At 41.8% G+C, this 13,232-nt stretch overlaps 1 protein-coding gene across 3 annotated transcripts in view; it reads right to left on the bottom strand.

Annotated features, from left to right (window-relative positions):
* Nucleotides 1–522: 522 nt before the first annotated feature.
* IL2RG (interleukin 2 receptor subunit gamma) overlaps nucleotides 523–13,232 on the bottom strand; it is a 99,693-nt gene continuing 86,983 nt past the window's right edge. For all 3 annotated transcript variants that reach the window (XM_033946259.1, XM_033946258.1, XM_033946257.1), the window contains 3 exons: nucleotides 11,694–11,793; nucleotides 4,275–4,359; nucleotides 523–3,619 (listed from right to left, as the gene is read on the bottom strand). In XM_033946259.1, coding sequence (XP_033802150.1) covers nucleotides 3,404–3,619; nucleotides 4,275–4,359; nucleotides 11,694–11,793 — 401 coding nt within the window. In that variant the 3' untranslated portion in view covers nucleotides 523–3,403. The remainder of the gene's footprint in view (nucleotides 3,620–4,274; nucleotides 4,360–11,693; nucleotides 11,794–13,232) is intronic.

Raw genomic sequence — 13,232 nt, 5'->3', positions numbered from 1 at the left:
GTGCATGCAAATAGATTTCATGCATATTCATTGGGGAAATGTTGAAAACCTCACTGGATTGCGGCCCTCGAGGACCGACTTTGACACCCCTGCTCTATACTGTAGTCTTAAGCCTTAAGGAGAGAGGCCCCCTTTTAATCAGCTGAGGTAGAGGTTTCTGACACTCACAGGAATTCTATGAACATTGGAGCATGTAGTGGTAAAAACCTCTACCTCAGCTGATTAAAAGGGGGTAAATTTGTTAGCACACATTAAGCTTTAGTAAAAGGGCCCTAAAGAACCAAATTCTGGGAAGAGACATTATTTCCTACTTGTCAAAGTGCCATACGGCACAGGAAGGAGAGAGATGTCGCCTTAGCTTCCACCTTAACTAGAGACTGGCTGACGCCTCTGTGGCCACTCAAAAGTAACCCAGGAATCGTTCATTTAACATCTAAATGCAAAATAGATAAAATCACACCTCTGGCTTTTTAAACGGAATCCTTTTCGTTTACTTTTTATTGAAAGGAAGATATAGACGTGGACAACTAAATTAGGTTTTATTTATTTATTTAAAACATTTTTAATCCACTTTTATGCAAGGCGGCTTACCAATTTCCATACATAATAAAATAGGCAAGAAAGACATACATCAATTAGAGGAAAATACAAAATGACAATATTCTATTTGCATAGCCTCAACGTAACTACATCCAAACTAAAGGCTCCTTTTACAAAGCCACGCATAATAGCGCACGCTAAACCGCCGGCCAGCGCAGGGGTTAGCGCGTGATGAAAAGTCGCATGCGTTAAGCCCGTTAACACGCCTTCGTAAAAGGAGCCCTAATTCTTAAGTACCATCATTCTTCAATTTAATAAACCATTTTTCAATAAAGACATTATTCAACAACACTTTAAAAAGACTTGAAGAAACAGATAACTTCCTAAATTGCAGGAGGTTTCTACAGAGACGTAATGTTCCTGACATCAGTGGGACAGCTAAAGAGAAACAAAAGCTCTTTGTTCGTGGACCCTATGACTGAGAAGGGTAATAGGAAAACGCAGACCCAAAATGAAAATACAGTACCGACACCTCAGCCCAGAACCAGAACCTGTCAGGGAAGGTTTAGTAAGGAGCAGCAGAATACCCATTTGTTTTCACCTAGGTTATGGAATGGGGAACAAGAGGCAGGTGGAACCAATAGTGCAGGGAATATTGTTCCTAGGGGGAATGTTACTTGTTTGGTTGTTTTATTAAGGTTTCAAACAACAACATAGGCAAAACAGCAAGAACATCATACACAAACAATCACTGAACAAGAGCAAATGCCAACCGTTCCTCCCAACCACCTACCCTCCCTTCCCAATTCAAGAATCAAGAAACTCAACTGTCCAGAGTCTAGAATGGGTGTCACATCAAGGGTTCAACAGGTGACTATGAGCATTAATTGTCAAAGTAAGCCAAAAAGGCTCACAGATGGTGCAAAACTTGCGGTCCGGATCAGTATCCAGTTGTGTGCAGCAAAGGCACTCCATGGATGCATGTTGAAGCAAAAGAGTACGTCAATGAGTCAGTGTCGGTGGGTCTGATGTTATCCAGCAATGTAATATGGTTTTCTTCCCCAATAAGATTGCTCTTTCCAAAAAGCCCCTAAAACCCCTCGGAGTTGTACTAGGGGGAATGTTTATGGGCTAATTCACAACATTCATAGGGAACCCAGTTTAAAGCAACACCAGGAACATTCTAGGCACCCTTTTAGCCAGAAACAAGCCACACCCGCAGCTTGCTATCAGGAGGCTTATAAGGGCCAGCAGCAGTGCTCACAGGGTAGGTAGCCACTGAACCAACCCAAGCTGGAGAGGAAGTCTTATGAGGAAACCAGACTGGTTCCAAGAGCCTGAAGCAGTATATACTGCAGCCAAAGGTACAGGTTAGAGTTACTTATAATGAGTTTGAAATGCTAAATGAGTAGTCTAATGAAACGGCTGTGAATATAGAGAGTTTAGACTCAGAAGAGGCCACGGAGTATTATGAAGGAGATTCAGGAAATGACATTTATTCCATGGAAACTGAAATGGAGTGAAATAGAAGCTTTGCTGAAGGTGTTTTTTTCCTTCTTGTTTGTGAACCAGTAAGAAGGCCTAGTACTGTGGGCTATAGTATTGCTGAGCTAGGCGATGGCTGCCTCAGTAAACTGTAAAAAGGAAAGTTTACTTAAAATGCTGAAGGCTTTAATGTAAATTTTTTTTTTTTTTTTGCAACTCTTTAAGACTGTGGTTTTCCAGGTTGTGGCAGGAGTGCTGCACAGCCCTGGCAGTTGTTTTGGAATAGTTTAGTTTTTGTCTTCTTTTGACTGGTTTGTGGGTCGCTATGGGAGGAGATCCCTTCTGCCCTGAGCGCTGCTGCCAGTGATAATTTTGAACTGAAATTGTGTGGAATGATTTTGAACCAGCTGAATATAGTGCTGAGTTGCAAGAATACCCTGGTTTAGGAAGTTTGAGTGGACCAGGGGGACACAGGCCTAGGGGAGGCAACAAAGGCCTACTGAGAAAGGGAATTATTGAGCTAAAGTTCCAAATTTGTGTTTGATGCCTGCAAAGAAGAATTCCAGTAATTGTTATTTTGGTCTTTTGAAATTGACTCCCTGAAGAAATAAAGTACTTTAAGTTTGAACTAGCCACGTGTTTGCATCACTTAATCCACTACTCCAATAGGAACTGATTAAGCGCTTGGTCAGCACCGTGTACTCTGGGCTCTTTTGGCTACCTTCCTCTTTGAGGTGTGGTCTGGCCTGGTGATGCACAGTGACAGGAAATATGGGATATTATTCTCTCTCTTTGTGTCCAGCAATAGATGATTCTTAGATCTCAACTTCTGTGGTGAAATATACAACAAACATTTTTCCAAATAATGTGGTAGAGAATTAAAAGGGAGTGGGACAGATGCAGCATAGAGGGATTGGAGAATGCTGGATAGAGAAAAGGTACTGAACAAACACACTGTGGGCCAGGATCAGGTCCGAGGCTGAGCCTACAAAACTGACTCTAAGCACAGAGTATGTACACAGGAGCTCAGGTGGAAGGCGTCAGGGATCCTTTTGAAAGTGAGATCATGAATCCAGTGTTTCAATGGAAGGAGGACTTCCCAGATTAACATTCAAAACCATTTATGTGGAGGCAACTAAATAGATTGTCGAAGCTGAAGATTTCAGGCAGGACAATGCACAACCTCTGGCCACACATCTCAAGTGTAGACAAGAGGCAGGGCTCAGGGGTTTAGCTTAAAGTTAGCAGAACACAGCTGAGAATGCACTTATCTTTACGTGGAGACATATCAGTCTCCTTGTTTCTACATGTAGGAAGCTGTGCGTTGTCTGTGGATGAATGCTCCTCTATGGGGACTGGAGACTGCTTTGCTTTACACTTATAGTGACTGTATGCACATGAGTTGCTGGGAGTTTCCAGTCAGCAGGTCTGTGGCAGTAGATGAAACAGGCTGGGATTTAGTTTCTGGGGGAAAACAGAGTCCTGTCTCTCCCCCTCCTCTCTCGGGCAGAGGCTCCTCGCTCACATAACAGAGGGTCTCGTTGTAGCTGGGTGTGAAGCTATCCACAATGTCTTTGGACATTCCTGCCCATTCCTTATGGAGACAGAGACACAGAGTATAAGTGACTAGCTGTGTTCATGGCATCTCTAGCACAGTCAGGGAAACTATCCAGAAGGTGCTCTATATGTATCTCATGGCTATGTCTGTACTAGTACACCGTTAGATTCTGTCTCCTTGCCCTGCTTCTCTTTCCTTTGCACTTCTGGGGCTATCTAAATATGCAAAGTTGTTCATTCTCTTTATTTGGGGAAACCCTGTGCTTCTCTCCTGCCCTTTCTGGATTCCAGTGTAAATGAAACCAGCATCTATGAAGCTATGGAACTAGAAGTCTTCATGCACATCTACCTGGAAGAGTCCCTAATTTTTAACCTTTCCAGAAACAAGAAACCTTAAGCAAGTCCATGGACCACAGTTCCCATCAGAACCTTGTAAGAGTGTCTACTTATCACTTATATAGCGCTGAAAGGTGGACACAGCGCTATATATTTTGACATTTATAGACGGTCCCTGCTTGGAAGAGCTTACAGTCTAACTTGGACAGACAGATTTCCTTCCCACAGGGGCTCAAGAATGACAGCTCTCCCAATTGCATTATTCTAGCCCTGTTAAAACATCCTTAATATTGAGGTGTCAAATGCAGGAACACTTGTTTTGCGGACACTAAGTAGGAAAAATATAGAAAACTTACAGGAAAGTTGCCTTTATGCGTTTGGAAAAGCTCTTCAAAGTTCTTGCTAGGATTTGGGATGTTTGGAACAATAATCAGCCACACTCTGGAAACAGAATAAAAGAGGACATTTATGATTACAATCCTAAATTTAAATATAAAATCAAGAAAAATTCCTCTAGCACCCTTCAGGATTCAGGGTAGGAAAGAATGTGCCCTTGGCACTACATTATCTCCCACAGAGCGCCTGCAAACTCCTAAAGGTGCTGGACTTCCTTTAATTTTTCCCATTTGGCTGCAATGCTCTCGCTTTCATGACCCCACCTCTTCTCTCCTGCTCAAGCTGGCCCCAACTGCTTCGAACTAACCTACCTCCATTCTCTGTCCTGTATCTTATACCTGTTAACCTGATGCTGTCAGCTGAAATTTTTTTCCTCCCTGTGCCAATCAAAGGGAGGCAGCTTCATGCTATCAAGCAACTCCTCTACCACCTTAGGTGACGACACATGCATGCTGTTGTAACAGGAAGAAAAAAAAAATTGAAAACAGACAAATTGGTGAGGAAATGCTTGGGGAATGGGCCCATGTGCAGAGCCTGTGAGCTGCAGGGAGATCAGAGAGATGCGAAACAGAGTCTGCAGCAGGAAGCTTAAGGGAAGCTGCATATAGTTACTGTGAGCTACAGGAAAGCAGAGAGTTTAAAGCTGCTGAGTGAAAATTTGTATGTCTGCTCTGGAGTTTGTGTGGAAGGAGAAGATATTTTTAAAAGAATATTTCCTGAGAAATGCAGCAAATTAAACTTGTTTATGGGCTGTTGAGCTGAGGTGTGTAATGAGAAGGCTGTGAAGGAGATTTCTAAATTAATTTTGGAGTTATATTTCAAAGGAAAATTGATAAGAACTTTTAAAGTTTTAACTGGATTTTTGTGATGCCTGTTGCTAAAAAAAATTATTGCATACTGGTAAATAGAGAGTTTTAATCCCTTCACTGTGTGAGACCACTTATTCAACTCAGATTACTTAATATTATTGGTGTTTAAGGCAAATGTTTATATTTTATTTTTAAGCTGGGGGGTGGTTTCTGCAGGAATACATTCCTGCAATCTGTTCTGGTTGCTGGCTTGCTGAGACTATTTGTGAGGTGCTGAATGTTCTTTTGAGTCTTGGGAGTAATCTATTGTCTTAAGATTCTAGAAAGTTCTGTGGCGCAAAGCTGTTTCCAATCAGTATTCCTGATAGTACTATATACAGTATCAGGCTCTGTGTGAGGAAGCTGTGAGAATATGAGGTAATTACTGAGGAGTTTATTTCTGAATCAAAGATACTTGGATATTAAAATAAAATTGAGGTGGATATGTGTGTTGAAAATCTGTGAGCTGATTTCATATCAGAAATATTTTTTTTCATGGGCGAATCAGTTTAGGGATTAAAGAATTATCTGTTCTTTCGCATGTCTTGTTAGAAATACATGGCCTTAGCCTAAGAAGACACAGACTTTAGCCTGCTTTATCCAGGGAGGTTAGGTTTTTGCTTCCTTTGATTTGTTTACAGATAAAATAGTAGCAAACATCTGGATCATCAGAGGAGCTGCTGGTTCTAGACCAGGGGTGAGCAACGAGGGCCGCAATCCAGTCAGGTTTTCAGGATTTCCCCAATGGCATGCACTGCCTCCATTGTATGCAAATGGATCTCATGCATATTCATTGGGGAAATCCTAAAAACACAACTGGATTGTGGCCCTTGTTGACCACCCCTGCTCTATACAGTTGATAGGACAACAAATCAGTGGTATCCAGTGCAAGAAAGTGGCGATTCCAGTTTTTTTAACATTTTTTTTTGTATATATATATAATTTTATTGGACTTTGGGACTAAGAAACACTCTCTGGTTCTGCATATCCTTGAGCAAAGTTGGTATTAAGTTGAAAGACATGACATGTTTGTTTGAGGTTTAAATATTATCATTAACTATAATGATGTTATCAATGCAAATCTGATCACATGTGAATGGTAAATTAGCTTTTCTATTCATTTATATTTAAATTTAATTTACCTTGATTAAACAACATCTGATAGCAGTTGTTGGACATACCTATTAAGTTTTCTTTCACTCTCAATTGTTGTTAGGGTTTTTTTTTAAGTTGCAATAAATAAATACAATTATTTGAATGTTTAACCTCTGTGTTGGTGTGAATTGAAGGAGAAACCTATTGACACATCTGACTGTGTTTATAAGATCTCATAAGTTTAACTGTAATAATTAAATTGTAATATAACCATCACATCTCCACTAGGGGGTTAATACTGTGCAGTTCAATGCTGATCATAGAAAAGAGAGAGAGATAGTACAGGGAGATGCTGTGGGGTTGAAGGAAGAAGGAGGCAAATTTCAGGCTACAAGGGAGGGAGAGAGGAGGGGAGGAAGGGAAAAGGAAGGGGAACAACTGGGAATAGGGAACCATGTGGGAGAGATCATTGGGGGTTGTCAAGGAGAAGGGTGAGAGGAAGATAGTAAGTACATAGGGTAAAACATGAGGTAATGGGGTGTAGAGGAAAGATAGAAGGGATTAGGAGTCCAGGGAAGGAGTAAGGAGGAAGAGCTAGGGGATGAGAGAAGGAGATAGAAAATTAGAGATAGTTGTTAAGTAAAAAGAAAGACGGAGGACTGTAGGGTGAGAAATATGGAAAGAACTAAAAGGGAAAGAGCAATATGTCTGAGAAATATGATAAGGGAATTGAACAAGAGAAGAGAAATGACAAATAGAAGGTAGTCCCTGGAAATAGAGTTAGTAGAAAGCAGAAAAGAAAAACTAGGATCAACATTATGGAAAAATAAAATGTCCAGACAATAAAGGTAAAAATAAAAGTATTTCTTACCAATAAAATGTCCAGACAATAAAGGTAAAAATAAAAGTATATCTCGCCAATTACCTAGAAGACCACCACATCCTACACCCTACTCAATCCGGATTCAGAACCAATCACAGTACTGAAACACTTCTGGTTTCCCTTCTAGACATAGCCCGTCAGCACCTCAGCAAAGGAAATAAGTTACTAATCATCCAACTCGATCTTTCAGCAGCATTCGATTTAGTTGACCATTCCATACTACTCCAGATACTAGATGCCATAGGAATATCAGGTAATGTTCTCAACTGGTTCCAAGGATTCCTCAAAACAAGATCATACAGAGTCAAGTCAAATGATCTTCTATCCGACTCATGGTCAAACCCCTGCGGAGTTCCACAAGGATCCCCTCTATCGCCCATACTTTTCAACCTCTTCATAGCATCCCTAGGCACGGCCCTAGACGCCCTAAACATTACATCCTTCAGCTACGCGGATGATATAACCATCCTCCTCCCCTTCGACATCCAAGACCCCACCTCCAACGGACGCCTGAAAACAACATTGGAAAATGTAGAAAAATGGATGACGAACCACAAGTTAAAACTGAATGCGGAGAAAACCAAATTCCTACTACTAGAGAAGGAACAAAAACCATCCCTAACAGAACTAGATGTAAACACAATCAAATATCCAATACAGAATACTCTCAAAATTCTGGGAACACACCTAGACAGAGGCTGCATAATGCAAACACAAATACACAAAACCATAAAAAAAGCATTCTTCACCATGCGAAACCTAAGAAAAATAAGAAAATTCTTTTCCAAAGAACACTTCAAGATCATTGTACAATCCCTCATACTCAGCTCCTTAGATTACTGCAACAGCCTCTACCTACCTTGCCCAAATACTATGATAAAACAACTACAGACCGTTCAGAACACAGCTATCAGACTCATCTACTCGCTCAGCAAATTCGACCACGTCACACCCGCCTATGTAGACTCTCACTGGCTTCCGATAAAAGCAAGAACTCAATTCAAACTCTACTGCTTACTTTTCAAAGTAACCCATGGTATGGCCCCCAATTACCTGAACAACCGTCTTTGCCGCTACCGACTACCCAGATCAAGAAGAACTCAGAATCTTTTCACCTTCCCCCCTCATAATGGTACCCGATGTAAGAAACTTTACGACAGCCTTCTAGCAACTCAGGCAGCGAAAATTGACCCCACCATCACCAAACTGATGATCAAAACAACAGACATCAAAGTGTTTCGGAAAGAAATCAAAACATTTCTTTTAAAAAAACACGTCCTTACTTAACATTCCCCTCCCCAATCGCACATGCACTCTCCCCAGCAAATAACACACTAGTCATCCCCTTGAACCTCATTTACGAAAAATATCCAAACTCATAAATAAGCATCTCCCTTAGGTATCCATTTAACCTTCTCCTAAATAAGCATCTCCCTTAGGTATCCACTTAACTGATTCCTTCAAAGTTAGGTAACTTTCTTCAGTTGCCTATATTGTTTTCCCCACTGAACCTTGTAACTACTTGAACCCTGTCAAGTTATTCTATCGATAAATCCAGATATCTTATACTTGTATTTCTATACCACAACATGTAATTTACTTAAATCGTTGCAATGTAATTCTCTCGGTAATGTCCTGATCTCTTTTAACTGTAATCCGCTTAGAACCGCAAGGCACAGGCGGAATAGAAATCACAAATGTAATGTAATGTAATTTATTGACTAGATTAGGTTAGTTCTGGGAAATGTACATAGTTGCAGTGGCGTACCTAGCATATGTGACACCCAGGGCCCATCATTTTTTGACTCCCCCCCATCTGTATAAAAAACATGATTTTTAGTAACAAGCCACATGTCACACATGAGTATCTAGGAAAAGGCAGCATATTACATACTGCAATGAGCAGTACAACATCAATCTAGAAGCAGGGACGAAGTGTGAGATAATAAAATTTGCGGACGACACCAAACTATTTAGTGGAGCTCGGACTAAAGAAGACTGCGAAGAATTGCAAAGGGACTTGAACAAACTAGGGCGACGAGATGGCAAATGAAGTTCAACGTTGAGAAATGTAAAGTATTACATGTGGGAAACAGAAACCCGAGGTACAACTATACGATGGGAGGGATGTTATTGAATTAGAGTACCCAAGAAAGGGACTTGGGGGTAATGGTGGACATGATAATGAAGCCGGCGGTACAGTGCGCAGTAGAGGTCTGCACGGGAACGGGGATCGCGGGAATCCCCCCATAACCCACGGGACTCCCACGGGGACCCCCCCTCTGGCCCACGGGACTCCCACGGGGACCCCCCTCTAGCCAACGGGACTCCCACAGGGATGGAAGGCTTTGGAAGAAGGGTTCGTCCATATAATATAATGGACACATCAGCCTTAGTAAAAGACTTCTTGTCGGAGGGGGAGGTAGGATTGTAGCGGCGCGGCTGGGGGAAAGGAAGAGCTGGAGGACCTGGCCGACTGTGCACCCCCCCCAAGCCGTGCACCTGGGGCGGACCTCCCCCCCCCCCTTGGTACGCCACTGCATAGTTGAATGTCTTTGCATTATGTTCAGGACAAAAGGAAATGCATTTCTGTTTTTATTTCTTTGCTGTTGCAGTACATGCTAAATTTTACTTCTTGGGATTCTTAGTTCAATTCTATTTGTGATCCCTTATTCTGTATTTGGTGAATGACTAAGATACAATATTCTGTGAGCCTGAAGTTTCTGTGTAGAGATCTGTAGTTGCCCCACTTGTTCTGTTTTACTAATAGTATTAGTAATCTAGAGCCTAGTGTAATATTTGTAGTGCTGCCTATTCATAGGAGAGTCCTTGCTGCCTAAGTCAAAGGTATTAATTCTACATAATTTCATACTTGATATCCCACCTTTCGGGAGAAGAATCAAAGTGGTTTACAATTCTTAGGAGAGACAGGTGGGTTGATGGAAGCTGTGCCTCTGCCTGACCACCCCAGCCATACTAGGGGACTCCAAAAAATGCTAAGTAAAAAAGATGAGCTTTCAGGGATGCCTGAAAACAAAAGTAAGAGGTCTTTGCTCTGAGTTCTGCAGAATGAAGAATGCCTAGTAGATTCCAGTCATGATGGATACTTGATTACTAATAGAAGAATGCAAGATAAAAGGCAGGATTGATGCCTGTTCATCCTACTTTGCTGCTGCCATCTGGAAAATATGGCAGTATCTGACTCCAGTGTGGTGTGTCCAGGATGTACCAAGTAGGTCAGGTGCAGACCTTTTTAACAGTGGCACTGCTCCTGTCTCCCACTTTTTAGATTTGCAGGGAGGACTGAAGAGCCAGAGGCTGGGCTAGTGGAATCGGGATGCACTAAACTTCTAAAGCCTTTTTAGTTTGTATGCCAGAGGAGGGGGCTTAGGGAGTAGGTCTCCACTAAATCACCATGCCACACCTTCTCCCAGATAAATTCTATATTGTGCACCCTAAGAGGTTTATTACCACAGAACACTTGAATGCTGCCATGTGGTAACTGTTAGCATGCGTTAAAGGCTTAGAACCCAGAAATGCCATCAGAGTCAACGCACCTTTGCCACCTACTCTCACCAGATGTTGCTTAGTGTATATGTTTTACTGTCATGTCTATATTGTAAATTATGTCATCTCTGTCCTATCTCGATTATATTGTGGATGTACTTTGTAACCCGTTCTGGGCTCAATAATTGAATAAATAAATAGTAAACATCCCCTTAAAGCTCAGGATAGAAGAGAATTTGGCATATGCTTATTAAAGGGCACAAAGCATTTAACGTGGGCTAACAGGAACTGTTCCCTCTATGTTGCACGGTTATTCTACTCAATTCACCGATTCAAATTGATTCACCGATTCACTTTGGTGAATTGATTTGAATCAATTCATTGTCCAAAAAATTGGACTCACTAATACAGCGACCAACACTTCCACCCCCCAACCCGGCAAGACCAGAGATACCTCCAAGGCCTTCTAAAGCAGCAGCAAAGTGGTGGACAGTCAACAGCAGCATTGCTCTGAATGGGCATCCCGGCCTTGTGATCCTGCTGGCCCTGGACTGACCCAGGCGTCCGTAGCATGCAGATCTAGTTCGTCATCTTGTGGCAGATCCTTTGCCTCTGCCTCTCCCATAAGAACATAAGAATAGCCTTTTTAAATCATTCCTAGCATCCTATTTGCTTTTTGCCTTTCTTACCCATGTTGCTTGTTTGTCTTATTTTCCATCGATGGTGGGGCCTGTGTTGCCGATCGGGAGGAGGGGGTGTGCTGCATTGCCGATCGATGCTGGAGGGGCTCATCGCTGTTTGGAAAAACAATGTTGATGCCCTCCTTCATCGGGCCCCCTGCCCATTTTGGGCCTTGGCACGTGCCTACTTGGCCTATTGGTTAATCCTGCCCTGGTCAGCAGGTGAATTGAACAAAATCTCCACCCCATACTTTTCATGATTTTTATCCCACATAACAGCTGAATACGAGGGTTTGGGGAAATACTACTATCCTATACAGGTCTTATATCCCACAATTTTTCAACAATGAATATCAGAAAGCTTACCTCTCTCTTCTGATCAGTAAAATGATTAGAACTATGATAAGCAGAGAGGAGACCACACTTGTCACTAGTGTCTGAGTAGGGAAAACTGGATTTGAGGCATCTGATGAAGCAAAAGTACTCGGTTAAAAAGTTTGCCTGGCACTACAGGTGATGGAAAAATTAAAGCTTTACATGTGTGTGTGTTATTGGTAAATGGGGTTGAGGATATCCTGTATTCTATGTGAAGTAGTTCTGGTACTCTATGGGTTAAAGCATTTGGAGAGCCTGAGCTCACCTTTAGGAGTGGGGGAATAAATCTGTCAAGTCTCTGGTAGAAAGCTTTGGCTGTAAGGGACTCTGAGCTTTCTTTAATTAAATGCATTGGGAAAAGACCTTACACCCAGTATGGGAAACCTGGACATGTCCTCTTTTTGGTAGTTTGTCTGGGTTTTGGAAGGCCCAGAGCTCGAGGCCATGTCTGGAGGGTCTTCAAGCATTTTGCGTGTCCACAAGGCTAATTTTGAACAAAAGGTCTCAGAAAGTAATAATAATAATAATAACTTTATTTTGTATACCGCCATACCCAGAGAGTTCTAGCCGGTTCACAGTAGTTAATAAGATTACACATGAAAATAACGTTGGAATTTACAATTTTTTGAAATGTACATGTCGTTGAAGTTAACAGGAATTTAACGAGATGAAGTCGATATAAAATACCATCAGTAGGAATATACAAGTAATATACAAGGAGAATACAAGGAGTATGGTACAAGGAGAAAACAAGGAATATGCAAGGAATATACTGGGAATATAGTACATGGAATATACATGAGTGACCGGGAAGTTAATAGGTTTGGAGGGGACCTGGGGGAGGGGGTTCAAGTGTATTGAAGGGAGAAGTCGCGAGAGGGAGTGTTAGGGATTCTGTCTGTGGAATAAGTGAGTTTTGAGTTTTTTTCTGAAGTCCAGTTAAGTGGGGGCGTCAAGTATAATTTGGGCAAGCCATGAGTTTATTTTGGCCGCCTGGAAGGAGAAGGTTTTGTCAACGAATCGTTTGAGAGGGCATAGTTTTAGGGAGGGGAAGGCGAATAGATTAATTCTGCGAGAGTTCTTATTGTTGTGATTTAATTTAAAGTGGGGGATGAGGTAGCTTGGGGATAGACCAAACACCGTTTTGAAGCTGAGGCATGCGAACTTGAACAGTACTCTGGATTCAAATGGCAGCCAGTGCAGTTTATGGTAGAAAGGGGTGATATGTTCCCATTTGTTTAGGCCAAATATAAGGCGGACAGCAGTGTTCTGAATCAGTTTTAGTCTCCTGGTAGTTTTCTTCATGGCGCCTAGGTAAATGATATTGCAATAATCGAGGATGCTGAGAATGGAAGATTGTACTAACAGTCGGAATGAGTTGTCATCAAAGTATTTTTTTATGGTGCGGAGTTTCCAGAGCACCGAGAAGCATTTCCTGACGGTAAGATCAGTGTGCTTCTCAAGGGAAAGGTGTTTGTCTAGGGTGACTCCTAGTATTTTTAGGGTTTGTTCTAGGGGAAAGTCCGATCC

This window comes from Geotrypetes seraphini, chromosome 5 (genome assembly GCF_902459505.1).
Source record: "Geotrypetes seraphini chromosome 5, aGeoSer1.1, whole genome shotgun sequence".
NCBI lineage: Eukaryota > Metazoa > Chordata > Amphibia > Gymnophiona > Dermophiidae > Geotrypetes > Geotrypetes seraphini.
The sequence above is the reverse complement of the archived record's forward strand: the minus strand, read 5'-3'. Positions and strand labels throughout refer to the sequence as shown.